At 57.6% G+C, this 26743-nt stretch overlaps 5 protein-coding genes across 5 annotated transcripts; 3 read left to right on the forward strand and 2 right to left on the reverse strand.

The window, feature by feature from the left end:
- Positions 1 to 568: 568 nt before the first annotated feature.
- Positions 569 to 5717, reverse strand: MONBRDRAFT_2316 (uncharacterized protein; the record flags this gene model as incomplete). The annotated part of the gene is made up of 3 exons (XM_001743773.1): positions 569 to 746; positions 3048 to 3332; positions 5458 to 5717. Coding segments are annotated over 3 exons (723 nt in total), but the record flags the coding sequence as incomplete, so codon positions are not given.
- A 4655-nt stretch (positions 5718 to 10372) lies between these two features.
- On the forward strand, positions 10373 to 14482 carry MONBRDRAFT_31400 (uncharacterized protein; the record flags this gene model as incomplete). Its single annotated transcript, XM_001743519.1, has 7 exons — positions 10373 to 10521; positions 10649 to 10740; positions 11221 to 11267; positions 11822 to 12361; positions 12487 to 13249; positions 13568 to 13655; positions 13750 to 14482. The coding sequence occupies 7 exons, from the start codon at positions 10373 to 10375 to the stop codon at positions 14027 to 14029; spliced, it is 1959 nt and encodes a 652-aa protein (XP_001743571.1). The 3' UTR covers positions 14030 to 14482.
- A 2825-nt stretch (positions 14483 to 17307) lies between these two features.
- On the forward strand, positions 17308 to 19670 carry MONBRDRAFT_36078 (uncharacterized protein; the record flags this gene model as incomplete). Its single annotated transcript, XM_001743520.1, has 3 exons — positions 17308 to 19055; positions 19175 to 19373; positions 19524 to 19670. 3 exons carry the CDS (start codon positions 17308 to 17310, stop codon positions 19668 to 19670), a joined length of 2094 nt encoding a protein of 697 aa, XP_001743572.1.
- A 130-nt stretch (positions 19671 to 19800) lies between these two features.
- Positions 19801 to 21616, reverse strand: MONBRDRAFT_15139 (uncharacterized protein; the record flags this gene model as incomplete). Its single annotated transcript, XM_001743774.1, has 8 exons — positions 19801 to 19882; positions 20040 to 20137; positions 20246 to 20314; positions 20478 to 20626; positions 20799 to 20871; positions 20949 to 21070; positions 21229 to 21346; positions 21467 to 21616. 8 exons carry the CDS (start codon positions 21614 to 21616, stop codon positions 19801 to 19803), a joined length of 861 nt encoding a protein of 286 aa, XP_001743826.1.
- Positions 21617 to 23382: 1766 nt separating this feature from the next.
- Positions 23383 to 24825, forward strand: MONBRDRAFT_23290 (uncharacterized protein; the record flags this gene model as incomplete). Its single annotated transcript, XM_001743521.1, has 1 exon — positions 23383 to 24825. The coding sequence occupies one exon, from the start codon at positions 23383 to 23385 to the stop codon at positions 24823 to 24825; it is 1443 nt and encodes a 480-aa protein (XP_001743573.1).
- Between the last annotated feature and the right edge of the window lie 1918 nt (positions 24826 to 26743).

Here is a 26743-nt window from a genome sequence, read left to right on the forward strand (position 1 = left end):
TCTGGCCGGTCTGGGCCTGGTACGTACCCGGGCCGCAGTTGCGGCAGGTAGATTGACCCTGCTCCGGCTGCACATGGCCGGCTGGGCAAGGGGCACAAGACTCCGCGTTGGCCGCATCTGCGTACGAGCCCGCGGCGCAGATCTGGCATTCGCGGTCAGTGGTCGTGGTGACGTCAGCCGACACGCTGTGACCCGGGTCGCACGAGGTCGGAACCTTGCACGAGGCCTGGTTGATCTGATCTTGGTAACGAGTGGTGCCATCGCAATTGGCGCAAGTTCGGTCCTGCACGCTATCCGGGTTGCCAGTGACATACTGACCCGCAGTGCAGGTGGACCAAGGGGTACAAGAGGCATCTGAGGTGGCAGTGCAGGCGGCCGACGCATACGCGCCGGTACCGCAGCTCGTGCACTGCACGCACGACTTGGTGGTGGCATCCTTGTAAAAGCCCGAGGTGCATGCGTCGACGCAGCGCTTGGCATTGAGATCGAGGTGAGTATCTGCCGGGCAGCTGAGGCAGTTGTTGGGGCCAGGGCCATCGCAGGTGGCGCAGGAGGCGTCACAGCTGCGGCATTGCTGAGTCGTGTCCTCATAGTCACCGTCATCACAGCTGCTCACACACTCGCCATTGTCAAAGTTGGTCGACTCGGGGCATGTGAGGCAGTCGGTGGCGGCGGGGCCATCGCAAGTGGCGCATGAGGCATGGCAGGCAACGCAAGTGGGAGGGGCCTCGGATCGGCACTGGCCGCTCAAGAATTGCGAGGTAGCGCAGTCGTCGGCCGTGAGGCAGACCTCGCACTGGCGGTCCGAGGACGCAGTAGCCTCGACAACCACGTAAGAGCCCGACGGACAGACCGTTGTTTGCTTGCAGGCCGTGGCGTTGCCCTCGTCCGAGTAGTGCGTTTCACCGTCACACGAGCGGCAAGTGCCTCGCTGAGTGCGCGTGGCTGCGGTCGCGTAAACGCTTCCGATGGGGCAGACCACGTTGGCGGCGCAGCTAGACTGGTCCGAGCTATCGGTGTACTTGCCGGTGGGGCAGTTCAGGCACACGCGGTCACTGCTGATGGTCGGTGCGCTAAACTGGTACTCACCCGGCGCGCAAGGGGGAGAAACGGGCACACACGTATCGCGTGTGTGATCCACATCATCCATGTAGGTAACGCCGAGCTCGCACGAGGAGCACTGGCGATCCGTGGTGCGCGTGGGCTCAGAAATCTCCACTTCGCCCTTGCCGCAGGTGCGGAAGTCCGTGCACGAGGCCGCATTGTTTACAGCGCTAAAGCCACCAGAGCAGGCATCACACTCGCGGTCCGAGGTTGCGGTGGCGACCTCGGACACGTACTCACCAGGCACGCACACCGAGTGAGGCTTGCATGTGAGGTCAAAGTTGGAAGCATCGTCATTGTAGGTGCCATCGTCGCAAGCCGTGCACTGCGCCTGTGAGGTGAGAGTGGGCATGCTCACAATGCGCTGGCCCACCGTGCAGGGGATAACGGGAACGCAAGCCGTCGTGCCCTGCTCTGACGTGAACGACTCACGAAGACTGCAGGCGGAGCGCTCACACGAATCGCAGGCGCTGCCGGCCGGGCAAATCTTCTGCTCGGCCGCGGACACAGCGTAGTAACCCTCGCTGCAGTCCTTGCAACTCTGCTGATTGGCCTCGTCCTGGAACTGATGGCTGGGGCACTTGGAGCAAACACGGTCTGAGCTTGACGTACCCGCAGCGTGCTCATAAGTACCCGCGGCACAATGTTTCCAGGGCTGGCATTGCGTGTCCTGGTTGTTGGCATTACCGCTGAAGCTGCCCACGGGGCAGCCTGAGCAGGATCGATCCGAGGTCAACGTGGCGGCCACACTTTGAATCTCGCCCGACGCACAGAGGGTAGCAGCTGTGCATTCTTCTGCGTTCTTCGTGTTTGAGTAGGATGAGCCCGAGATGCAGTTGGTGCAAACGCGGTCCCGAGCCAGAGTGGCCTCAGCCAAGATGCGAGTGCCGGGCATGCAGTCGGTCACCGCCACGCAATCGGCTGCGTTGACCGTGGCACTGTACTTGCCCGTGTCACAGTCGGTGCATTGGCGAGGGCGCGTTGACGAGGGCGTGCGGGAAACGTACTCGCCAGGCTCACAGCTTGAGATGGGCTTGCAGTCACCCAAACCAGCTTCATCCGAATAACCCGTCTGGCCATCGCAAGCAGCGCAGATGGTGTCCGTGTAGTTGGTGCCGGGAGCAGCAGTGAAGGTGCCTGGTTGGCACACCGTGTGCGGCTTGCACTTGGTTTCCGTGTGGGCATAGCGGTCCATGTAAAAGCCGGGGGCGCACGCGCTGCAAACGCGGTCGCTCGTTCGCGTGGCTTGCACTGAGGCAAACTCGCCAGCCTGGCAGAGTGTGACCGTCTTGCAGGAGACTTGACCGGCTTGATCTTGGTAAGTACTGATGCCGTCGCACATGATACGAGTCGTGGTACCACCGGGGCAACCGTAGCCAGGTTCACAGTACTGGATATCAGTGCGCGTTCGAGGGCCACCGCCGACGCCAAAGTACGATGACGGGATTTTCATGCAGGTCGCCTGGCCAGTCTGGTTCTGGAAGGCGCCGACACCGCACTCGGTGCATGAGCTCTGACCGTGTTCGGGCTGACCGTATCCCTTGGCACAGGGCTCGCACACGGCGCTGTTCGAGGAGCCGCTGTAAGTACCGGGCGCGCACACGCCGCACTCGCGCTGAGAGCTGACGGTACCGGCCACGGTAACGTAGTGACCGACATCACAGTTGCGCAGCGTCTTGCACGAGTTACGGTTCACCTGGTCCTGGTACTGGGTTGACGAAGAGCACGCTTCGCACTCACGGTCATTAGACTCGGTACCGCCGACTGAGATGTAAGTGCCGACGGGGCAGGTGGACATGACAGTGCACTGGCGGTTGGATGAGTGTGTGCACTGGGTCGTTGTGAATTCGTCTTCACCGCAGGGCTCGCAGTTGACACAAACACGCGAGGTTCGGTTGACGTAAAACCTAGCGGGACACGTGTCCTTGCACGTCTGCGTGGACACGTCCAAGACCTTGGGGGCCGCGCAGTCCGTGCAGCGGTACCCCAGACCGTCGCAGTCGGCACAGCTGTCATCGCAGTCCGTGCACGTGCCGCCAGCACTGTACTTGCCGTACGAACACTCGGTGACGCACTGTCCGTGCTCGAGGTGAGTGCCCTCGGGGCAGCTCTTGCACTCCGTGTCCAGGGGGCCCGAGCACGTTTCGCACTTGGGATGGCAATCGGCACAGTATGGTGCGTTCAGGTGCTTGCATTGGCCAGCAAGGTACTCGCCATCAGCACAGTCGCTCTCGTGCAGACAGGTCGCGCACTCGAGGTCAGTGGTTGGGGTGCCCTCCACCTTGATGTACTGAGTGCCAACAGGGCAAACACTCATGGCCTTGCACTGCTGGAGGTTCTTCACATCACCGTAGTTGGTCACGCCGTCGCACGTCTGGCACACGCGATCCGAGGTTTTGGTGCCGTCATTCTCGATGTACGAACCCACAGGGCAGTCAGACCAGGGTTTGCACGATGCTTGGTCGCTAACGTCCTGGAAAGTGCCAGTGGCGCAGGCCGTGCACTCGCGGTCCGATGTCAAGGTGGCATTCTTCGATTCATACATGCCGACATCACAAGGGGCCGAGACGGGCACGCACTCGGTTTCCGAGTGCTGATCCGTGGCCATATACGAGTTGCCCGGAGAGCAAGCGGTACACGTGCGATCTGCAGTGGCAGAGCCGGCGCTGTTGACGGCCTTGCCGGCGGGACAGAGGCTAAGGGGCGTACAGCTTGCCGAGTTGGTGGTGTTGGAAAAACCGGCTTCACGGGCACTCGAAGTATCGTCCGGATCACAGCCTTCGCAGCTTCGATCGGTGGAAGAGGTACCAGCCGCAAGGACATACTGGCCAGCCACACAGTCACGCATCTTCGAGCACGCCGTATCGAAATGGTCAATGTCGTCGTTGAAGAAGCCGGCGGGGCAAGTGGTGCAGATGGCGTCGCGGATCTCGGTGGGCAGCTGCGAAGCGTAGGTACCGTAGGAGCAGTGGGTCACGTTCTTGCACACCGACTGGCCTTGCTGATCCTGGTAGGTATCACCCGTGACGCAGCGCATCGCCTGGCCACCAGTGCACCGGTATCCCACATCACACTGGGCAATCTCCTTGGCGGACACGCGGTAATATCCTTCCGGTACATCTTTGCACGCGGCCTGGTTGCTCTGGTCCTGATACTGGTCAGAGCTGCAGGCGCTGCATTGGCGATCGCTGGTCAAAGTGCCGGGCGTGGACACGTAGCTACCGGCCCCACAGTCACGCCAAGCCGAACAGGCCGCCTCTTCATGGTCCACGTTGTTTTGGAAGGAGCCAGCGGCGCAAGTCGCGCAGGCGCGGTCGCTGGTGCGGGTGGGGGCCACTGCCTGGGGAACAACTTTGCACGGACAAACACTTGGAGAGATTGGGCTTGTCCGTGAAGGTGTTGGTGGGGCAGGTCGTGCAAGTGCGGTCGGAGGAGGAAGTGGCGGCCTTGGCCACATATGTGCCGGGGGCGCACTCCGTCAAGAGCTCGCACTTGTTGGTGTCGGCGTTGGCATACGAGTTCTCATTGGGGCAGGCCGAGCAGACCGTGTCCGAGGTCTTGGTCGCAGCGGTGTCCACAAACTCGCCAGGTTTGCACACGGTCACAGGCTCGCACGCCTCATCCACGTGCTCAGGATCATCCTGGAAGGTGTTGGCCGGACAGGCCGTGCACCGGCGATCTGTGGTGGTCGTGGGGTCATTGCTCGCGTACTCACCCAGGCTGCAGTCCGATGCCGACTTGCAAGTGGCACGGCCAGACTGATCCTGGTACTGGCTGATGCTGGAGCATTCTTGGGGTTGGTAGTCACCGCCGGGGCAAGCGTAGCCGACCGGACAGGGGCTGATGCCCGTGCGGGTGCTGCTGGTGCCACCAGTGCCGTACGATCCAGCCGGGATGGCCGTGCACGAGGTGGAGCCAGCGCTCGAGTACATGCCCGCACCACACTCGGTGCAGATGGCGGCACCCTTGCTACCTTGGTAAGTACCAGCAGGGCATTGCGAGCACTGCACAGCGTTTTGACCATCGGTGTACTTGCCGGCAGCGCAGGTGCCACAAGTGCGGTCGGTGGACGACGTCTCCTGCTTCGTCACGTACTCACCGGGGGAGCACACGGTCCAAGGAGCGCATTCATCACTGTTGCTTGCCGATGTGAAACCGCTGGAGCAGGGTGAGCAGAGGCGATTCTGGGTCGCGGTCGCATCACGGGAAATCCGGGTGCCTGGAGCACAGGTGGAAAGCGCGGTGCAGACGGCATCCGAGGTGGCCGTGCAGTCGCTAGAGCGATATTCAGAGGTGTCACATGTGTCACACTTGACACACTCATCTCGCTGCAGGTGGTGGAATTGGCCGGACGGGCAGTTGGAGATGCACTGCCGAGTGGCCGCGTTGAGGGTGCGAGGGGCAGTGCATGAAGTGCACGCGTTGCTGCCAGCGGCCTCACAGGTCGCACAGGTCGAGTCACAGTTCTTGCAGTTGCCAGACGTGCCGTAGGTACCAGCAGGGCACGGGTTGACGCACTGCTTGTTGGCGTTCAGCACGTAAGCACCGGGGCAAGTGAGACATTCACTTGAAGAAGGACCCGAGCAAGTGGCACATGAACCATCGCAAACCTTGCAGGAGGTTCGTGAGGTACCACCATTGCAAGTTCCAGTGAGATATTCATTGGCCGCACAGTCACGCGCAACAAGACAGGTGGCGCACTGGCGATTCGACTTGGCTGTGGGGGCCACCGCCTGATACTGGGTGGAAGTACACCTGGTCAGGACCTTGCAGCTCGTCTGGCCGGACAGATCCTGGTAGTTGTTGACGCCGTCGCAAGGGCTGCAGACCCGGTCCGAGGACGAGGTGGGTGCCCTCGATTGGAAGTAGCCAGCCGCACACACGGCGCTGTACGAGGTGCAGCCTGTGTTGGCATAGCCAGTCGCGTATTTGCCGGAGGGACAGGATGTGCAAGCACTTTGTCCAGTACCACTCGTGTAGGTACCGGGCGGGCAGGACGTGCGGGTGCAGTCACCAGGGCAATAAGAGCCTCGGGTACAGGTGGCAGTGGAGGTGGAGGAGGTGCGGTAGACGCCCGGGCTACACGCGGAGCACGACGAGGCGCCGGCAGTCGAGGTCACACCACCGGTGCAGACCTTGCAGCTGGTTTGTCCCCGTTGGTCCTGATAAGTCCCAGCGGCACAGGGTTGGCAGGTGGAGTAGCCACGGCCCGGGGCATACTTGCCGGTGGGGCAAGACTTGCAGCTGGTCTGGCCCGCTTGGTCCTGATAGGTACCGGCAGCGCAAGTGGAAGCCGAGCAGGAGTTGCACGAGCTACCGGTGGGGCATCGCACCTGGCGAGTACGATCGGGCGAGTAGTAGCCGGTGGAGCAGGAGCGGCACCCGGTCTGACCCAGCTGGTTCTGGTATTGACTGGAGGGGCAGGTCTTGCAGTTGGTCTGACCGGCTTGGTTCTGGTACTTTCCAGCAGGGCAGGCGTAGCGAATGCAGTTGGAGTGGGGGCAGTAGTAGCCCGAAGAGCAGGTGGCCAGCGTGGAGGAGGAGCTGCGGTACTTGCCCGGAGTGCAGGTGGTGCAACGAGTGGAGCCCGTCGAGCTGGTATACTGGTTGGAGGGGCAGGGCTTGCAGCTCGACTGGCCGTACTGATCTTGATACTGACCCGAGGGACACGACGAACAGGAAGTAGCACCGGCAAGAGAATAGGTACCTGGGCTGCAGGTATAGCGGGAGCAGCTACCGGGGCAACGGGAGCCAGCAGGACAATAGGCTTGGGAGGACGAAGTACGGCGGTAATAGCCAGTGCTGCACGACTTGCAGCTCGTTTGACGGTACAAATTTTGATACTGGGACGAGCTGCAGGCTTTGCAGCTGGACTGGGCGTATTGGTTTTGATAGGTGCCCGGGGAGCAAGAAGAGCAGCTGGACCAGCCCGAGGACGAATAGGTGCCGGTGGGGCACGAGTTGCAGTAGTTCTTGCCGGTCTGACTCTGGTACTTGCCCGCGGTACAGGCGTAGCGGCGGCACCCGGTGCAGTAGTAGCCACGGGGACATGCCAAAATGGACGAGCCGGAGGAGTAGTAGCCAGACGAGCAGCTGTTGCAGCGGGTGGCACCATACGAGGGCTGGTAGCTGTTGCTAGGGCATGAGTAGCAAGAGGTACGGCCAGAGTAGGGCTGGTAGGTGCCTGGTCGGCAGCTGTAGCGGTAGCCCCTAGTGCAGTAGTAGCCTGGCTGGCAGCGGTATACGCGGTTGTTGCTCACGTAGTAGCCGCTGGGAACGGTGTAACAGGAGGTACGACCCGAGTAGGGCTGGTACTTGCCCGAAGGGCAGGTGTAGCAGTAGGAACGGCCCGTGTAGGGCATGTACTTTCCAGCCGAGCAGGTGCGGCAGGCTGAGTTGGCGCTGCCGGTGCTGTACTTGCCCGAAGGGCAAGAACGGCAGCTGGAACCCGAGGCGTAGGTGCCCGAGGAGCAACGCGTGCAGCGACCGCTGTAGGCGTTACCAGCATAGCCCGAGTAGCAACGACATCCACCATCGCAATTTGAGGAGGAATCGCAGCAGCCGTCACACGAGTATGAGCTCCAGTACCAGAGCCAGCCCCAACCATAGTAGGAGCAGCTGCAATCACAGCTCGAGTCGCGGTCGCAGCCCGAGCAGTAGCAGCCCGAGCAGGACTGGTAGTATGAGGTGCTGCGACGCAGACGCTTGAGACGGTCGAGGCCTTCAGCGTCGTTTTCGTCACCGTCACCGGCAGCGGCAATGGCTTCGACCACTTGGGCAATCTGGGTGGAGTCGGCAAGGAAAGCGACGAGGCGCTCAAAGTCAGCCAGGCGCTGAGAGGAGGAGGCGTAGCTGGGTTGTTGGGCCAGGGCGTCGCGCACAGAAGCCAAAAGGCCCTTTTCACGGCTGGCATCAAGGAGTTGCTGAATATGAGCCACGCTGGCGGCCACAAAGGTTTCGCTGACATCCTTGCCCGTGGTGCCATAATCGCTGTTGTCCCTCCAAAAGGGAATCAAATCACGCCAGGCGACGCCGTCCTGATTCTTGAAGATGGCCTCAAAGGTCTGGTCGAGAACGCGGCAATCGCTGAGGTTGGCGAGCGCGCAGGCATACTGGAGGACATCTTGCCAGGTGTGAGAATCTTGCAAGAGGCCGAGTGTCATGTGGACGGCCAAATCGGAGCCCTTGGTTTCGGCATAATGAACCACACCCTTGGGCATGTACAAGACGTCGCCGGGTGACATGACAAACTCGGTGCAGTCCATGCGCTCGAGGTCGGCCTTGGTGAATGAAGAGCAACCTGGGTGTGGAGGCAAGTGCAAGCAAGCAATGTATCTCGTGAGCGGCAAACAGGGCTTCGCCAAAACGCAGGTGAACTTTGTGATGGGAGAGAAAAGGGGAGTGGGAGAAGAAGAACATGGGGTGGTTGGAGTTACAAAGACACGGGCGCCGAACGGGGATGGGCGTACCTTGAACGTTCTCGCGAACCATCTCGTTGAGCTCGGCACGCTGGGCGTCTGTGGTGACTTCGGAGCTAGCGTTGACGCGGGGGATGCAAGTGTGCCAAACCTTGCGACCAGCCATGTGGACGACGACAACATCGTACTCGTCCGTGTGAGGCTTGAGCGCTTGGGCTTCCATGCCCGAGGCGTAGACGTGGGGTGTCACGGTGGTCAACAGCAAGCCCTGAAGGGCATCGACCAGGGGCAGGGAGGCATGGGTCTCGAGGTGTTCAAAACGAAAGACAAAGCTACCACCGTTGTCGAGGACAGAGTCTACGTCAGTGTCCTGAGTGGGGCGGGGAAGCTTATCACCCGTCTTGGATTGGGCTGAGACCGCGTTGGGATTGGTGGTTGCGCTAAACGAGTTGAAGAGTTGCTTGGTCAACTCGCGGGGGTTGGCAACCAGCTCCTGAGGCATGAGGCCTTCGCCAAAAGCGGCTTGAACGCGAGATTCATTCCGTGTGTTGAGGCGAAACTGCTTCTGGCGGAAGCTGTCGCGGAAAAATTCCTGGAAGCGCGTGGCGCCAAAGAAAGATTCCAAGTAGGGGGACGAGCGCACAAAGGGCAGGTCCTCGAAGGACGCGGTATGTAGGGCGCCAAGGCGGGCATCGCTCACGGACACCTCGACTTCGGTGGCCAAGACCACAGCCGCCGTCAGCACGAGGGCCAGCGCGGCCCAAACGGCAGACCGGGCCATGTTGGCATTCACGGATGGCAACCCCTCTGCAAGACCAAGGGTGGGGGCGGCGGGCATTCAGGGTGTGTGAGAACACAAGTGGCGGACTCGAATCAAAAAGGCCGGCATGTCACGGTGGCGTCAAGTCAAGCCAGTGACCGGGACCGTGCTGATGGGCAGCGAGAGAGGAAGAGGAGGGGGGGATGTCAAGACTTGCATCGACACATACCAGCAGCAAGGCACGTCAAAGAAAAGGCAAGAGGCGGCGCAGCTCAGGCAGCGGCGCACACCAACCTCACCACCACAAAGGCAGCGGTTGGCAGACTTGATTGAGAGATGTGTGATGTCTGCTACCCAGTCCCGATACTTGTTCGGTCCTGAGCCGGGCGTCCAACCCAATGCAACCTCGCGCTCGAGGGGAAAATAACGCCGTCCGTCCGACGACACGAGAGAGAGAGAGAGAGAGAGAGAGAGAGAGAGAGAGAGAGAGAGAGAGAGAGAGAGACGGTGTTAGCATTCTTGGGTGGCGTGCTGCACTTTTCTTTTGTTCTTGAGGCTTTCAAACGAAGAAAACAGTTGCAAGTCGCGTAAGGGTTGAAGGTCGAGGGCGTGGTCTTGGGGGAGGGCGCTTGACTCGTCTTATTTCTTACTCAGGAAGACGTGAGAAGGGGACAGGAAAGAGGGAGAGGAGGGAGAAGAAGAAAGACACACACAACATGTTGTGATTTATTATGGTGCTAATGGTGTTATGGTGCACCTGCCACAAAGGCGTGATCCAAGGGGGTGGTAGGTTGTTGGTCAACCCTGTGACATCTCCTACTCAGGTCAAGGCCATTTGGTAATGCCACTTGGCCAGCGTCGGACACGGATAATATAAATAGACCCCCGAGATGGGGTCATTGTATAGATATGATCGTCTTCACTGTCAGGAGATGTCACATGATTCCCCACTTCGCCACCTACATTACCCCACTCACACTCCTCAGCTCTTTGGGCAGCAAGAACAGACATGCCCCTTGGAAATAAATAATGTTAGATTGAAGAATGACAATCGATCATTTTGCCAAGACCTCACTTCGCACCAGTCAGAATGGTGGTCATCGAGTGGCTGGTCCTGGCGATCCTGCTGATATTGGCCGTCCTGGTCAATGTGGTCGACGACATCTTCTCGTATCTGCGCCGCTCACCGCCATCCAACGCCAATCAGCACGAGGCTCAAGCCCAAGCCAAAAAGGCCTTGTGAGCCTCCGATGCAGGCAACGCTTTTTCTAGACGCGCACCCGTGCAGACACACGCAGACATGCACGCGCGCATGCCACCACATAGACATGCAGGGTTGATGCAAACATGATGCTGGGCTGCAAAGGTGCCTAGTGGCGCTGAGCGCCGAGACAATAGGTCCCCTGCTTCTGCTGCCTCCCTCCCCCTCCCTCCCCCTCTTCTCGGTGCCGCGCACCCGTCAGCGATCCGAATCGATGCTTCGCTTTTGACCCGCCATTCCGAGTTTGTCAGACAACATTAACGGCCACAATGTCAGCCAAAGCAAGCAGCATGCTAGAAGCTGCAGCCTGCAACCACAATAGTTTTTGCTCCAAAAACACCGTTGAACCAATACATATTTTCACACGGCTCGTTTCCCGCCACACACACACACACACACACACACACACACACACACACACACACATGTTGAACACGTTGCACGACGTTTCCTTCGGGTTCTTCATTTTCACCAAAAACTCAAGCCAGTGGCCTGAGCAGTGTCATTGAACTTTTAAGAAGAAGCATAAGGGGCAGCGCTGGCTGTGAGCCTCGTACCTCTCTGATTGGGCTCAGTTGCCGTGCACTTGCTGGTCCGATAGCGGAACCAATATACCATCAAACCTCGGCCTTGTCTTCTCAACACCTACACCACTGCCATGGCTGACCTTGATTCAGTGGAAGCCATGCTCGATGCCGACTTCCATGGCAAACCCATGCCTGCCGTAAGTCTTCACCATCTGCCCTGCTCTGCTCTGTTGCAAACCACTCCACTCCTGGCTGGCTCCCGGAAGATGATTTGTAAACGTCCTTTTGCCTTCTGGTCATCTCTTCCGTGCATTAGTTTTGGGAGGATGAGTCCTTGGTTCCACGCAGTGGAAGTAACTTCTTCCACACGTGTTTCTTGGGGGTGTTCTTTCATGTTTGGCCGTCTCTTTGTGATTTGTGCGCTTGTCCAGTCTTGGCCTCGCCAGTTGTGGTTGAATCAGAATAATATGCATGTGTTATCATCTTAGGCATACGTGCCTCGAAGCTCAGGGGGATCTCCTCTGACGGGTACGGCTCCACCTCGTGCTGTTGTGCTTGGAGTGATTGTTGTCTGAAACATGCCCACAATACCATTGTGTGTCATCACCGCGTTTTCTTCCATCTGGGTCTGAGTGGGCGGTGGTTGACCATCGCCACTTTGACATACTGACGAGAGCATGGTCATCGAGGTGCTTTGCTCACCCACCATTTTTTTGACTCGCGTTTGTCTGCACATGTGCATAATCAATAGAATGGCCGTGACAAACAGCCTGAAGGTCCGGCGGCACCACCGACTGATGGACCCCGCCAGGAAGAGCAACGCAGCAGCCGAGATCGCGATGAAGCCCCACGAGAGCGCAGCAGCCGAGATCGCGACAGCGACTATCCTCGCGCTCGCTCTCGCGGTCGCGAAGATGAGCGCCGCCGCTCTCGCTCTCGTGACCGTGATGTCCACCATCGTTCCCGCAGTCGAGATCGCCACGATGACCGTGACCGTGGACGCTACCGCGATGACCGTTACGATGATCGTTACCGTGATGATCGTTACCGTGATGATCGTTATCGTGATGACCGTTACCGTGATGACCGTCGTCGCCACCGTCATTACCGCGATGACGACTATGATCGCCGTCGTGGTAGCCGTCGCCGCTCGCCGAGCCCTCCCCGTCCTGCACCAGGCCCGCGCCTCAGCGAGGAGGAGCGTGACGAGCGCACAGTCATTTGCTCTCAACTCTCGCGCAAAACGACCGAAGCTGATCTTTTTGATTTTCTCGAGCAAAATGCCGGCAAGGTGCGTATCAGCTCGCCACGTGCATGTTTCAATGCTCTTTCATCTCGACATGCATGTCAACACCGAGCTTATTCGCTCTTTTTGCGTGATGATGCCTCATGTCGTGTGACTTTTTTTTTCCCTAGGTTCGCTCAGTAAGCATGGTGCGGGATCGTAACACCGGGCGCGGAAAGGGCGTGGCATACGCCGAGTTTCTTGAACCCGAATCAGTGCCCACCGCGCTGACTCTCAACGGCCAGCGTCTCAATCACGCCCCCATTGTCATCATGCTTACGCAAGCGCAAAAGAATCGCCAGGCCGCCGAGAAGGCACGCCTTGAGCGTGAAGCCATGACCCGACTGCACATCACCAACTTATCAGAGCAAGTCACGGATGACGAGACGCTGCGCGAGCTCGTCAAGGTCTTTGGTCGTGTACGCGAGTGCAAGCTCGTGCGCGATGAAGAAGGCCAACCAAAGGGCGAGGCGTTTGTGCGATACGATGAGCCCAATGAGGCCAACCTGGCGCTTGACGGCCTCAATGAAATGACTTTCCTCGGCAATACCCTCAGAGCCACACTGGCGGCACAGACCGGGATGGCCAGTGGAGCACCGGCCTTGGGCGCAAACATGCCCCCGATGGCCGGTGGTGTGCCGCCCATGGCCGGCAACATGCCCGGTATGCCCGGTGGTATGCCCGGGGGCATGCCTGGGATGCCCCATATGGGTCGAGGTGGGCCCATGCCTGGTATGATGCCGGGCATGGTTCCTGGTGGCATGCCTGCGCCTATGATGCCCGGCGCCAACCCCAACAACGCACAAACCGATACCGACGATACGGAGCGCGGCGGACTGCGCCTCAACGGCACCTCACGTGTTGCTTTAATGCATCGCCTGGCTTCACGCGCTAGTATGTTTTCCCCTTCGTGTGGCCGTTTGTATTTTCCCAAAAGTTTTGTTTGGTGTTGACTCGTCTTGCTATCCAGCATGTGACACGTCACATTCGGCCAGTATATCGTTTGCCGTCCGATCGGGTCTCGCCAATACAGTTGGTGTTTCCCAGTGGTCGAGATGGTCAGAAGACCTGGCCAACATCAAATTCGGGTCGGCATTCCAGCCTCGTCTGCACTTGGTTGCAACTGGCCTCCATGTTACCCAAACCTTCTTCATATGCGTGTTTCCAAGTGTTCACTTGTCATGTTCTTCTCACGCTCTTCTTCTTTTCTAGACATGGCTGTGCCAGGCATGCCAGGCGCCAAGCCTCCCAAACCAGAGTCACCCTTCCTCGTTCTCCACCACATGTTTGATCCAGCCAAGTATGTACTTTGGGTGCTAACCCATTTTACGTTTGTTTATGTGGCGGCCCGACTTGGCTTATATTGTCCTGATGTTATGCGTCTGTGTTCTCAGGGAAACCGAGGCAAACTGGGACAAGGACATGGCCGAGGAGGTCTTGGAGGAGTGTACCAAGAGTGGACCCGTTTTCCACATCGTAGTGGACAAGACCTCGCAGGGCGACATCTACCTCAAATTCTCCGACACGCGCTCGGCTGCGCACGCTAGCTCTGTGATGAATGGCCGTTTTTTCGATGGCCGTCAAATCACGGCTGAATACATGACTCAGGATGAATACTATGCCAAGTACCCAGCTGCGAAGGCTGCCCTGACACCTTTGCAGCCGGCGGCCTAAGCTGATTCAAGGCATCCGTGATGCTGCTACCGCCACAAGCCTGTTCTGGCTTTGACGCATCTCGCGTTCTCTTTCGCTTGATATCGTAGTTTTACTTCTCTTGATTGACCTGTCTGTTTCTGCTGTTGCGCCCTTTGCGCTACTTTGCCCCGAGTCTTTCGATGTTCTTTGTCTTCATGAGCTATCCAACTTTCAATATGATGCAACTGTGTTGTTCGTCAGCACCCTTTAAATTCCCGCATTTCACATCGAACACTTCCACACAACACTTTCCTTCCATGCGGCTTTTCCCCCTGTTCGTTGTTCTGCTTTCCAAGTCGTACCCTGGTTCGCTCTTTTTGTCAAACACATGACGGCAAGTGCGATTCTCCCCCCTCCTTTCTTCACGCCTCTGCGTTGACCAAACCAGAGGAGAAGGCGGGCTTGACCCGTCCTTAATTGAGGCTGTGCCACAACCCCAATCTCATGCGTTCAAAAGCATAACAACATTGACATTGTATTTGTGACTTGGTGGTGGATTGCTGTCACCATATTCGGTCAAAAGAGAATGCCCTGATTAATGTTGGTTTGATCCACGGAGCTTGGCGATCCAAGCGGACAAGTCTCCACGCCGAATCGCATCACGCGCATGTGCCATCAAGGTTTGAAGCTGGAAGTGGTTGTGCCTGTTGTGCAGGCGCCACACAAGAGCAAGACATGGCGCGCACAGGAAAATGAGCAGTAGCAACATCCGACCAACCACGACGTCACAAGCATCTCTATTCACACGCCAGGCATCGGGGACAGGGCTAGGACAAAGCAGACCAACGCATACGTACAAGGTCAGCAGGATTGACGCAAGCATTTCGTGAGTCACATGGAGGTGGTGAATGTAGGCGCGGCCGAAATTGCGGCAAGCATAGCACTCACAGCCCGCCACGAGCGGAGCCATGTCATCCTAGATAAACAACAGATTGTGATGTATTGGTCGTCTTGCAAAAGGTGGCGGCGCTCCTTCCTTTGTGTGCTGCATACAACAAACCTTGTTGTGTGCGGCCCACAAAGACAAAGTGCCTGGCGGTCCATCAGGGCCTGTTGGGGTATGGAGAGGTGGAAAGACGGGTAAGCTGGAGAAAATACCAAGCCATGGCAGGCGGTCGCACAAACCGCAGTGAAGAGCAATTCCATCCTCGGCTGCTTGAACTGCAAGCTGGCCATCTAGAAGATCAACACCGGCCTCGATGGCGGCCAAAAGTTGGTCTAGATTGCAAACCAGCCCAGGCCCGAGGTGGGTGAGGTGAATGAGAAAATGGCATTGCATCGCGGGTGGCACCAGGGCGAACCGAAGGTAGCGGTGGCGTTGATCACGCGCAGCTTGTCGTCTGGTAATGCATCCTGGGCCGATTGTGTGCACAAATGAGCTGGGTGCACGCCGACAACAGCGTGAGCGCGTGTGGCGATGTTCGAAACGCAACGTACGCAGCAAGCATGTAGTATTTCGGAAGCAGCATCAGGACTTTGACCCGCAAATGGACTATCAATGTAAAAGCCTGGTTGAACAAGGGTTGACAACAGATGAGCGAGCTGGGGCTTTCGAGAAGCGGTGCGGCATTAACATTGCTGGTCGCAACCGACCGGCGACTTGGGGCGCAAGGGCCACCATGTGCTCGGTGCAGGCAGTGCGCGCGCGCTGCGAACTGCCACCGATTATTGGCAGTAGCATGGCCGTGGCGGCAGGCACACCACCAGCCATGATGGTGTCGACCCAGCCTTTGGTGCGTTCAACGGCACGCCTAAGCATCAAAACATGCATTCCCCAAAGGAGGAGATTTTGGGTGAGTGTCAACGGCGATATATCTGCAGCCAAAATTGCATGAGTGTATGATACATACAATTGACGCTTTTCACTCGCATGGGCAGACTGGCTGTCGCACAGGGCCAAGGCCAGATCGGGCTGGCATCGCTCGAGAACGCGAAGCAGGACGTCTGGTGTGATCTACGCCGCATGATGAGCATGGTCATCAAGTCAAGCTAGATTCGCATGCACAAATCATACTTTACGCGAGCAGGACAGGGCAAGCAAGCTCACCTGCACACGGCCCGACTGATTCCAAATGGAAGTGCCAGTATCCGTATTGAAGCCATCGGGTGTGAGGTAGGTCGCTCACACACACACACACACACACACACACACACACACACACACACACACACACACACACACACACACACACACACACACACAGGGCACTGCCGGTCCGGTGGCCAAGCGTGCACATTGGTACCGGGAGTTGAGCAAAGCGTCGATAGCTCAAGTCGGTGGCTGATTGCAAAGCTTTGAAGGGATCTGGGAAACTATCATGGGCATTGAGTATGGAGAGGGGTTTAGCATTGGAATGGTGGAATGGCAGCAGCAGCAGCAGCACAGTCGAGGCCAACGAACGAACATTTGTGACACAGTCGTCTGAATTGGCCCGTTCTCCAGTTGTGCAATGAGGTCAGGTTGGAGGTGCTGCAGGGCGCCTGTTTGCGATTGGAGTTTTCCTGAGAATTCAGATGCAAGGCAGACCGACAATTTGGTTTAACCAAAAGGGGAGCGTACCGCCTTCGGTGTGGAGCAGACAGCAGGGCGTCGGAATGCTCTCGTTTTCAAACAGGAGCTTGCCAACTCGCGCACGTCCCGACCGGTGCAAGACCTCAAACTAGCCAGATGATGAAGTGAACGTGCATCTGCTCGCAGTTGCAATTCAAAGCTCGAGGCCAACCCATTCTTACCTGAACCTTTGTCGCCTTTGCCGCCATGTTGCCTGCACTCCTCCCCTCTCTCTTCGCAATACCCACAAGCGCGCTGATCAAAACGCTGCCCTTCGCCAGCCAGCTGAGCTGAGAGAGAAAGCGAGAAAGCAAGTGTATGTGTGTGTGTGTGTGTGAATGGCAAGAAAAGTCTGACAATTACATGCCCACATGTTCGCCACATGCTCCACACACACACACACACACACACACACACACACACACGCACACACACACACACTCTCTCTCTCTCTCCCTCACACACACACAGGCACACAGACGCACAGACACGTTCTCTCTCATTCTCTCGTTCTCTGCTTGATCAGACGGTATTGTCAGGCAGGAGACGTGTGGTGGACGAGTGTTGTGCTGTAAGCGCTGGCTGATAGAACGTTGGCTGGGGTTGAGAACTCACGCCTGAGGATACGCTCGTGGTGTTGTATCGTGATCCGCCTCACCAGCCGACCCAAGGCCGTGCCATCAAGACTTGTCAAGAACCAGCAACGATGGCCGACGCGGTTGTGGATGAGACGCGGCAGGAGATGCTGCAGTACTTTCAGCGTGTGGAGGGCATGCTGGATGCGAATGACTTTCCCTCCACCGAACAGCTTCAACTCTTTCTGACCAACGTAGTTGAGGAGATCAAGGGCAAAGAGAAACGGCTGGCCTGTGATCTTCACTGCAGCCGCGTTCTGGAGAAGCTCATTGCCAAAAGCGCCCCCAGCGCCGTGCACGAGCTCACCAAGGGACTGCAAGGGGACCTGCTAGAACTCTGCAACCATCGTTATGGGAGTCACGTCGTACAGGCGCTCTACGGTGCCCTGCACAAGTACGATGGTGGATTTGAGGATTACGCGCGCATGGCCCCCGAGGAAACAGACGAGGCCGTCGATGGTGCTGGCGACCACCCGCCCCCCCTGGGCGAGCTGGACGAGGAGCTCCACCAAGAGAATGTGGAGGCTTACGAGGCTTTTCGTGCAATCATGCTGCAGCTCGGGGCTCATCTGATGGAGAATCTTCAGCAAACATGGGAGGACACGTACGCGAGCCATGTCTTCCGCAGCCACGTGTGCTGTCTCTCTGGTATGGAGCTGCCCAAGAAGCTGCGTGCCAAGTCATCGCAAGGCTATCGAGTGGCGTTCAATCAACTGGATGAAACAGCCATTGAGCCGCCAGGCCTTCCTGTAGACGAGCTTCCCGCAGTCTACGGCAAGCAGCTGGCCACCCTGGTGGCTCAGCTGAAGACGGAGGCAGAAACTCTGAACCACTACATTTATCACACCACGGCCAGCGCCTGCTTGCAGGCCCTGGTTCTGGCCACCTTTCGCGTGGTGCGCAAGAAAGCCCACAAGCTTATTTCAGCGTTGTTGCACAGCTTTGGCGAGGATTCGCCCCTGGACACAGCCGTCACCAACAGCACGGCCAGCCGCATCTTGGACGTTGCTTTGCAGTATGGCAACGAAAAGCATCGCCACACCATTTTTGAGGCTTGCTTCAAAGGCGAGCTGCTTGAACGCGCCACGCACAACGTGGCCAATTTTGTGCTTCAACGCTGTCTAGCAGTGGCTGAGCGCGAGGACGTCAAGCTCATCCTGGTCGAACTCGGACCCAACCTGGAGGATATTTTGGCCGAAGGCAAAACAGCAGTCATTGCCTACATGCTGGCGGCAGCTGCACGCGTTGGCGTGCAGGAAATGGAGCTGATGCAGCACTTGGCAGCGGCATTTCATTTTGACTGGGAGAGCAATGTGCAGGATACAGCAGCCTGCTTGCTTAGCGTGAGCACGCTCGAGCGTTGGCAGGAGCTGGCGGCCGATGACAAGGGCTTGGCCGTTAGCACGCGCTTCAATCGCATGGGCTCTGAATTGGTGCAGGCCGTCTCCAAATTGTCTGCCCGTGCCAACCAGCCGCTGCTGCGCAGCTTGGCCTCTTGGGATGCGGCCTTGTTGGCCGACATGGCCCAGCACCGCACCGGTTCCTTTGCTCTGCAAGCGGTGCTTCAGAGCCCAGCTGTGCTGGATAGTGACAAGCTGCCGTTGGTCAAGGCTTTGAGCGCACACGTGGTCGCCGTGGCCTGCGACAAGTTTGGCAGTCACGTCGTTGATGCAGCATGGAATGCCGCTCCCATCAAAGTCAAGCAGAGCATGGCCGCTAGCTTGGCTGGTGCTGAGGATAAGTTGCAGGCCTCTCCCCAAGGCCGCTTTGTTCTGCGCAATTGTCGGATTTCGGCTTTTAAGCGCAACGCTGAGGACTGGTAAGATCAAGCACTGGAGTGCTGACACTTCGGGCGTACCGTGTTGCTCAGTTTTGAGACTTGCAGCCGGCTCTTCTCAACTGCTCTGTCGCTGGTCCCCCCCCCTCTCCTCTCTATAGGCAACTGATGATGGAATCTAATGCACGCAAGGCCAAGATGTTTGCCTCCATCATCGACGACGAGGACACGGGCACGCCATTGGTAGAGTCGACGCAGGCGCGCAAAAAGAAGCAACGCGAATCACGCAAGGGCAAGCGTGCCACTTCAGACAACACGGCCGGGGCTTCTACTGAGGCTTCATCTTCGATCAAGCACAAGGTACGCTACCAGCATTCGTGTGTGTGTGTGTGTGTGTGTGCACGCTTTGAGCAGTCCCTGCCTTTGTTGTGCCATTTTCGTGCCTCGTTTGTCTGTTCCAGACTCAATGACAATTTTTTTTTTTCCATGACACTGGGTTATCATTGTTAGAAGAGCAAGCGCAGCAAGCGCGATCCTGAAGCCGCGGTTGAGGGAGCTGATGATTTGTCATTCTTGGCCGAGGCTCTGGCGGCGACCAAGGGGGACCAAGGAGGCGCAGGCAAGTCAACCAAGCGCAGCAAGCGCAAAAACGACTAGAGGCGTTCGGTTCGGCGTTGGCAAATGCACGAGAGTACTCGTCCCCTGGCTTGACTGCGCCAGTTGGAGTCTGGAGTCGACCCAACACCTTGTCGACGTGGTGTCGACGGGGGTTGGTGTGCGTCGCGATTTAAGGGTTGGCCGCGCCAGCCTGCAGAATTCGCCAGTGGTGATCAATGTGCTGATCGATAAATGTCGAAATGAAATAATAACTAAACCACCACCCATCAGTATCGGGATGAGCCTCATCGTGGGAATGCTGTTGGCCAGCAGCAGCGCAGCGGGAAGGTGGCACGGCCATGAAACAAGACAAAGAGTCAAAAGAGCACAAGAAGAGACTGGGGCCAGAGGGACGGGGGTTGGAAGCACCTGTGGTCGTAGCCAGGTTCACGGCGCACGTCAATGTTGGCATGCTTGGGCAAGGCCCAATCATGAAGGTGCTCTTCAAGAAACGGGTCCGCTGTGCCCTATCAATGGCCGAGTCAGGCTATCAGCTTCAATCGCTTGGGCAAAGAGGCCATGTGGTGGCAAGCGGGGCCAAGAGCTCCACCATATTATCAAACGCCCTGCCTTACCTGGGAGACGAGAATGGGGGGCAAATCATCCAAATTGGTCTGGCGGAGCAAGCAAACCGGATCGTAGGCCTAACATGGTATGCACGGTGTGTCAAAGCGTAAGCACACTGGTACACAACGCCAAATGCAGCCTCGATTGGGTGCTTTTCCTCCGAGACTGCCGACGTTAAAAACCATCACCACTACCACCACCAATAAGAACAAAACAAACAAAATTGAAACGGCAACAAACCTCCCAAGCAGCTTCGTCGGGACCCAAGTAGCCTTCAAAGGCACGTCGGCCCCAAGGGCAGTTGGTGGGGTTGCAGATTGGTGCAAATGCAGAGACGCTGTGGTACTGATTGCGGTTTTTCAGGAACAGGTTCAAGGCACCCAGCCCACCTATACCAGGCAAAGCACAGGGCCGAAAGTGATGTGTTCATGCGCGTAGCCTTGGAATGCGAGGGATGTGTGTGGGGGCGCCACTGCGTCGTGGCTAGTGTGGTTGTCCTTGGTCGAGAGGCCATTAATAAAGGGTCCATGGTCGCATCGGCGTCACACAGGTGGTGCGTACCCATCGAGTGGCCCAAAATACCAACTTGGTTTGTGTTGTGGGGCTGAATCTCAGCGACTAGCTGAGGCAGCTCCTATAACGATAGAGACGCCATGGCGTTGGCAACGGGTGAGCACGGCCAAGCTTGAGAGCCCAAGGCGCGGGCGCGACCTGAGTGACGTAAGTGTCCATTTTGTAGTGGTCCCGGTAGTGCTCGGTCGTTGCCGTCAGGTAAAAGCCAGCTCCTGAGCCAAAGTCGTAGCTATCATCCTCACCAGGCAGGTTGCAGCCACCTGCACCGGACAAGCCCCGAGTACATGGATGAGGTCAACTTGCGGATGGGCGATGGGTGCAGGAGGTGGCTACCATTTGCTGCACACTACGCAGGGCCCTCAAGGCTGGAGTGGGTGCCAGGTTTGGGGTGGGGGCGACTCGGGTGGCAGGGGCCTACGGGGGCTGGTATCGGGGCACACGACCATGATGCCGCGCTCGGCTAGCTTGCGCTGAGCACCCGCCTTGGTGATAAAGTTGGTGTCGTCGCATGTTAGGCCTGAAAGCCAATACAGGACCTAATGCCGTCCGGTCCATGGGAAAAGACGTTTACGGGTGAGTGCGAGCGGGTCCGTCCACGGATGTCATGGTACAGTGGCAGCACAACGCAGAGAAGGGCTCAACAGGCTGCAACGCACCGGGACTTTCTGCCCAGCAAGGGCTTGTGGAGGTAGGAAGCAGGCAAAGCCCATGTCACAGTCCAGGGTGTCGGAGCGATGACGGTAGCGGCGGACTTCACCCTCGAAAGCACGATGAGACTCAACCGTGGTCAGTGAGCGAGCGCCCATGCGGGATCTGCGCAGACCCCGCTGCGCCATCCTGGCGCCGGCAGCTCGAAGGTGCAGCATGCTGATCGTAGCGCTCCTCTAGTTCTCTTCTCTCCAGCAAACAAGGGGGACCTCACACCACCACCAAGCGTCTTGTCTCGCGCTGGCTGAGGCGGGCTCTGGAGCTGACTCGCTGACTCGGGCTTCCTGACTCGGGCGCGATCAAGATACGAAGCCAGTGATGGTATTGGAAACTACCGAGAAAGTGCTGACAATAAAACGCTGACAACAATGACACATTGCGCATGCGCTGCATCAAGAGGGAGTCGACACCTCAGATGCGAAACGGACAAGAGGCAGAAGCAACCATTCCGGGCGTGGTCTGGGGCTGATGAGCTTTGGCAGGGGATGGATGAGCTGGAGGGCAGAAGGACCCATTGCGGTCCTAAGGCATGATCCCAAGATGCATCCCATTTTCAGGGTGACCTGGTTTGGCGGGGACATCAAGGTGCCAGAGAAGACTTCTCCGGAACAAGATCACAGCACGCGCCTATTGCAGGAACTGTCTTTTTTCCTCATCAGCCAGTGGAGTCGAGGTCACGCGGTGGGACATGCACCCAAGGGTCACGGGTCCCATCCCCTCCGACCTTGCCCTCCAGCTTCAGTGTACATGGGCAACATGGCTCTCGATAGCTGGACGCGATCGTTGATCATTCACGTCACTACAGAACATCCTGTCACATCCCACGAGCGGTGTGACTACGAGCGGCGTGACTCGGGGTAGAGAAGCGTCGAGAGCGGGGTGGGTGTGTTGGTTCTGCGATCATCGGACGCTCAGCTTGCTTCTTGAGTCTCTTTTTTTCCCATTTTGCGTCGAAGAACCGCGGTGTCACAGGAGACTCTAGCACGCGAAGCAGCCTGATTGACGGGCATCATCCTTCATGAACGCTTACCGCTGTGCAAGTTCACCTGCATCCCTTTGGACACCCCTCGCTACCCCAACATGCAATTTACGGGTTTCACCCCCATCCCCACAAAGGCGTTGCGCATGCTTGCCACTGCATGACATCACTCCTGTCGCTCAGCGCGAGCTGCCCCACAGTCGCCATCGCTCCTACTGCTGTTGGTCGTGTCGCCCGTGCTTTGCAACACGGCAATCCCGGCATCCCAGACATCACATGAGCCTTTACCCCCTGATCATGACCATCGCTTGTTGCCATCACGTACGCTTCTCTCCCCGCTTGTCGGATGCTGGGATGCTGGGCCGGGCGACCATGCGACAGGACATCGCGCCATGGTCAGTCAAAAGACCCGCCCGCCGTTCCCGCTCCCGACCCTGCCATCAACATTGCTCATTCTCTGAGTCCCATGACGTGTGAATCTCGACCACCTTGGCAGTCGCAGCCATGAGCACCGCGATCAACAAGAACTGACAGGCGTGGTTCAACAGGTTCAACTGGCACAGCCGTCCTTGTTCGCCCACGATTCCACCTCCATCAAGCTGCGGCTGTGGCCACGGCAACCCAATGGCACCTCCTTCCCACATCAGTCCACCACACAGCCCACGATGGCGGAACGCTTCGAGTTTGGTAGTGGCATTTTTCCCCTTTACTTTCTTCCGCGACCCCATGCTACCATCCACCTGTCCTTGCATATTTCGCCTCTGACCCATTGGTCCAGTTCCATGCGCTTGCCACGGCCCCCTTCCTATTTCGTATCAACACCCAGCACCGGCCTGGCTGAGCACTCTCTCGCTCCCCAACGCCTTCAAGGTTGAAACTGGCAGCATGGCCGCCTTGCCGCCTGTGAGCACCGGCTTTTTTGCGGGCAACACTCTTGCATCCTCCATGAATGACCGCGCCGCTGCCGCCATCAACAGCAACAACAACTACCCCGGCTGGGGCATCAGCAACAACAACAACGCAAACGACAACAACGACAACAGCAAGATCGACAAGAGCGACAACAGCGACAGGAATAACAACAACCACAACTTGGGCGGGATTGAACTTCCACTTTGGTCCCCCTCACTGATTCTCAATTCGCCCACATGGTTGGCGGCCATCACCTCGGCTGGCGCGGCAGACGGCCATGAGCAAAACACAGCCTTCAACGGCACGCACTTTTTCAATAACTGGCAAGCCTCATCGGCTCAAGCTCAAGAGCCAGCTCAGTATCGGGCTAAGCAATGTATCCTTGCCTTCAACCCCACTCGGCCCGAGCCCTGTTGTGCGTCTCCCACCATGGCCTTGCCTGGGGGCGATGTGCCGATCAAGCCGAATACGCTACCGCGCGGAAGCGGTGCGAGCCTCTCTTCGTCAATGGATGGAGTTGGTCACCAATGGCAGCCTGCAAGCAAAGCTACGGGAGCAGATGCTTATCCATCGGCCAAACGTGCGCACCACGAGGACAGCTGCCGCACGCCGAGCCCGGCATCCATTGGTTGCGCTCTCTCACCGCTTCTCGAGGCCGCGGATACTGCTGACGCGGCCGGAGCCTCGCCCTCCCAACCCCTTGAGCAACTCTGTGCTCTCTTGCAAGAGACCCCAGCTGAGCGTGAGATTGAGTCCCAAGTCACATCTAACCAGGCCAACTTGATTCTATCGTCGCCCTCACCAGGCGATGAGGCTGAGCACTCGGCCTCATGTGTGCTCTCCGCCCTGCACGAGGTGGTCCTGCCATCTGCCGACGTGGTTCAGGACTCTGCCCTGGGTTACGAGTCGGGAACTGATGCGTCAGTGCATTTGGTAGCGCCTTCGATTCCCACTGCCGTGGACACGGATATCCTGGCTTCAAATCCAGTGCAGTCTTCGACCTTGGTGGATTTTGGGGTTGACCTCGAGCTACTTGAAGAAGAGACCACGCGCGAGGCGCTAAGCGCCGCGTTTGAGGCCACACCGTCAACCCAAGCTTCCAAGCCGGCCTTAACATCAACCACCGCTGCCAGCAGCTCCAAGCGCGCTCCGCGTCGCCGGCGACGCCGACGCCACCGGGTGCGACGTCGCATGGCCGAGTTACCGCCGAGCCAGCAGCAGCGTCAGCGCGACCAAGCTCGTATTGCGGCTCAGCGACGTCGAGCCAAGCAACTGGCCTCTGATGCCCGTGTGGAAAGCGCCATCGAACGGGCGTTGGCCCGTCGCCAGTTGCTAGAGCAACTCCAGGCAGATCTGGCCTCGCAGCTCGAGGTACTGCGCGGCGTTGTGCGCCAGCGCTATGGGACCCGCACATAAATTTTGGGGCTCTGCTCGTACTCGGTGGCTTCTTTGTTTAGCTTTGCTACTGTGGCTACTCAGGTATGCCTTGTTTCTTCTTTCTGATAGTCTTCTTCTGATAACAGTGACCATATTATTTAGCCGGCACTAAGACTCCCGGCACTTGGCGTTTTCCCCCCCCCCTGATAAAATCTTGTCTCTTTTGCACTAGCGCGCTTAGCTCTGGCACCTCTTTTTTTTTCTTTCTTTTGTGACCGAAACTGTTTTCTTGTACCGCTTGTTCTCTGTGGCGTCCGCCCCTTGGTTCAAAGCCAAGCTTGCCTTGGCCCGTGGAACAAGAGCAGCCTTGACCCACACTTGTAGCTGCCACATCGTTCTGAGAACAACAAGCCGTTTGTTTATTGCTGTGCATTTGTTATTACTTGCAGTGTGCGTTGCTGCTATGAGTTTCCCATATGACGACCGAGTCGATTCGTGAATGCAACTTTGAGTCTTGTGATTTGAAATGAGACAGGGATCAAGGGCAATGTGGCAGACAAGATGACTTCAAGTCATGGCAGGTAGGAAGTAGATGGATCCCAGCCATGACTGCATCCTGCCATCATGAATTACGTGGCCCAGGATGCCTTGATCGTGGCCACGTGAGCGGTTCAACATCGTGCTCTACACCACCGCGGGGAGGAGGGGCTGACGCTGTTGGTGTAGCCAAATGGGGCTCTGTTCCCATTCGTCATGCCCGTCCGCGTAGGCCTTGATCAGAAATGAAGCAACACGCAACACCCTGCTTGGGCACCACTCGGGGTCGTGGCGGATGACACTGTCAAGCTGCAGGTGCTCGGCATTTCGTCAAGGGCCAAGGAAGATGTGTTTGTGAACAAAAATTATTTCATCAATGTCCACCGTAGGTACGACCCATCACATCATGGGAATGGAGAGCGTTTCAGCGAGAGCGTGTCTTGATTCTGTGCGTGGAGTCATTTGATTCTGCAACCGTGCATGACACTAAAGTTCATCACCATGTCCTGCAGCCAAAAACAAACCAAACGTCGCCCTGCCCCCAAAATCGCCCAACCTCCCCACTCCAATCTTCCTTCTTGGCAGTCGCCAAACCAGTCAGTCAGTGTCGAGCGTCTCGAGCTCACCCATCATCCATCCAAACCATCGACTCACAAAATCATGCGATTTTCCAGCATGCCGAGTGGCACTAACCCCCCTCCCTTTTCGTGTGATGTTGAGTCTCTTGGTTTTTGGTCGATGCCTGTTTGCTGACTTCTCTTCAACACGACGGGCTTTGGGCCAGCTTGCTGATGGAGCTGGGCGCTCGTTTGGGTGCTCGGGTAAGCGGTCTTGGGCTGGGCGATAGCATGAAACAGAGCGACAGAAGCTACGGTGAGGCAGAAGATTGATTTTCCCACACCAATGATCGTCATCCCAGCCACCCTACCAGAGGGGTAGAATAGTGGGGCACACACTTTATTCGCTACCCCATCCCAACCCTTCTTTCGACCGGCGACGTCGACGACGCGAAATCAGGTGGCGTGTCAGTGTGCAGCCGCCCATGACTGCCCTGCCTCAAATATCACGTTGATCGCCAATTCGGCAAAGGATGCCACCCAGCCCCGTTCGCCGAATTGGCGAACTTTCCCATCACCTCGTCGTTGGCACGTCGTTGGCAAAAAAAAAAAAAATGGTCATCCCCTTCTTGCGTATTTGAGCTGACACCCCTCTCTCGTCACATGACCCCTCACATGACCCAGTCAGGTGGTGGTGCATTTTTTTCCCTTCGTCCCGCTTTTGCACGTTTGCGCGTTTGATTCTTCATTTGCAGACTTCTCAGCACGCCACACCACTTCCTTTTGTTGACCGGCGACGCGGACGCTGAGGCCTCTGATGCCTCGCTGCACGCTCAACTTCCCTTTCCTCTCCCCTGTTTCCG

Source organism: Monosiga brevicollis, genomic scaffold (assembly GCF_000002865.3).
Source record: "Monosiga brevicollis MX1 MONBRscaffold_4 genomic scaffold, whole genome shotgun sequence".
Taxonomy (NCBI): Eukaryota; class Choanoflagellata; order Craspedida; family Salpingoecidae; genus Monosiga; species Monosiga brevicollis.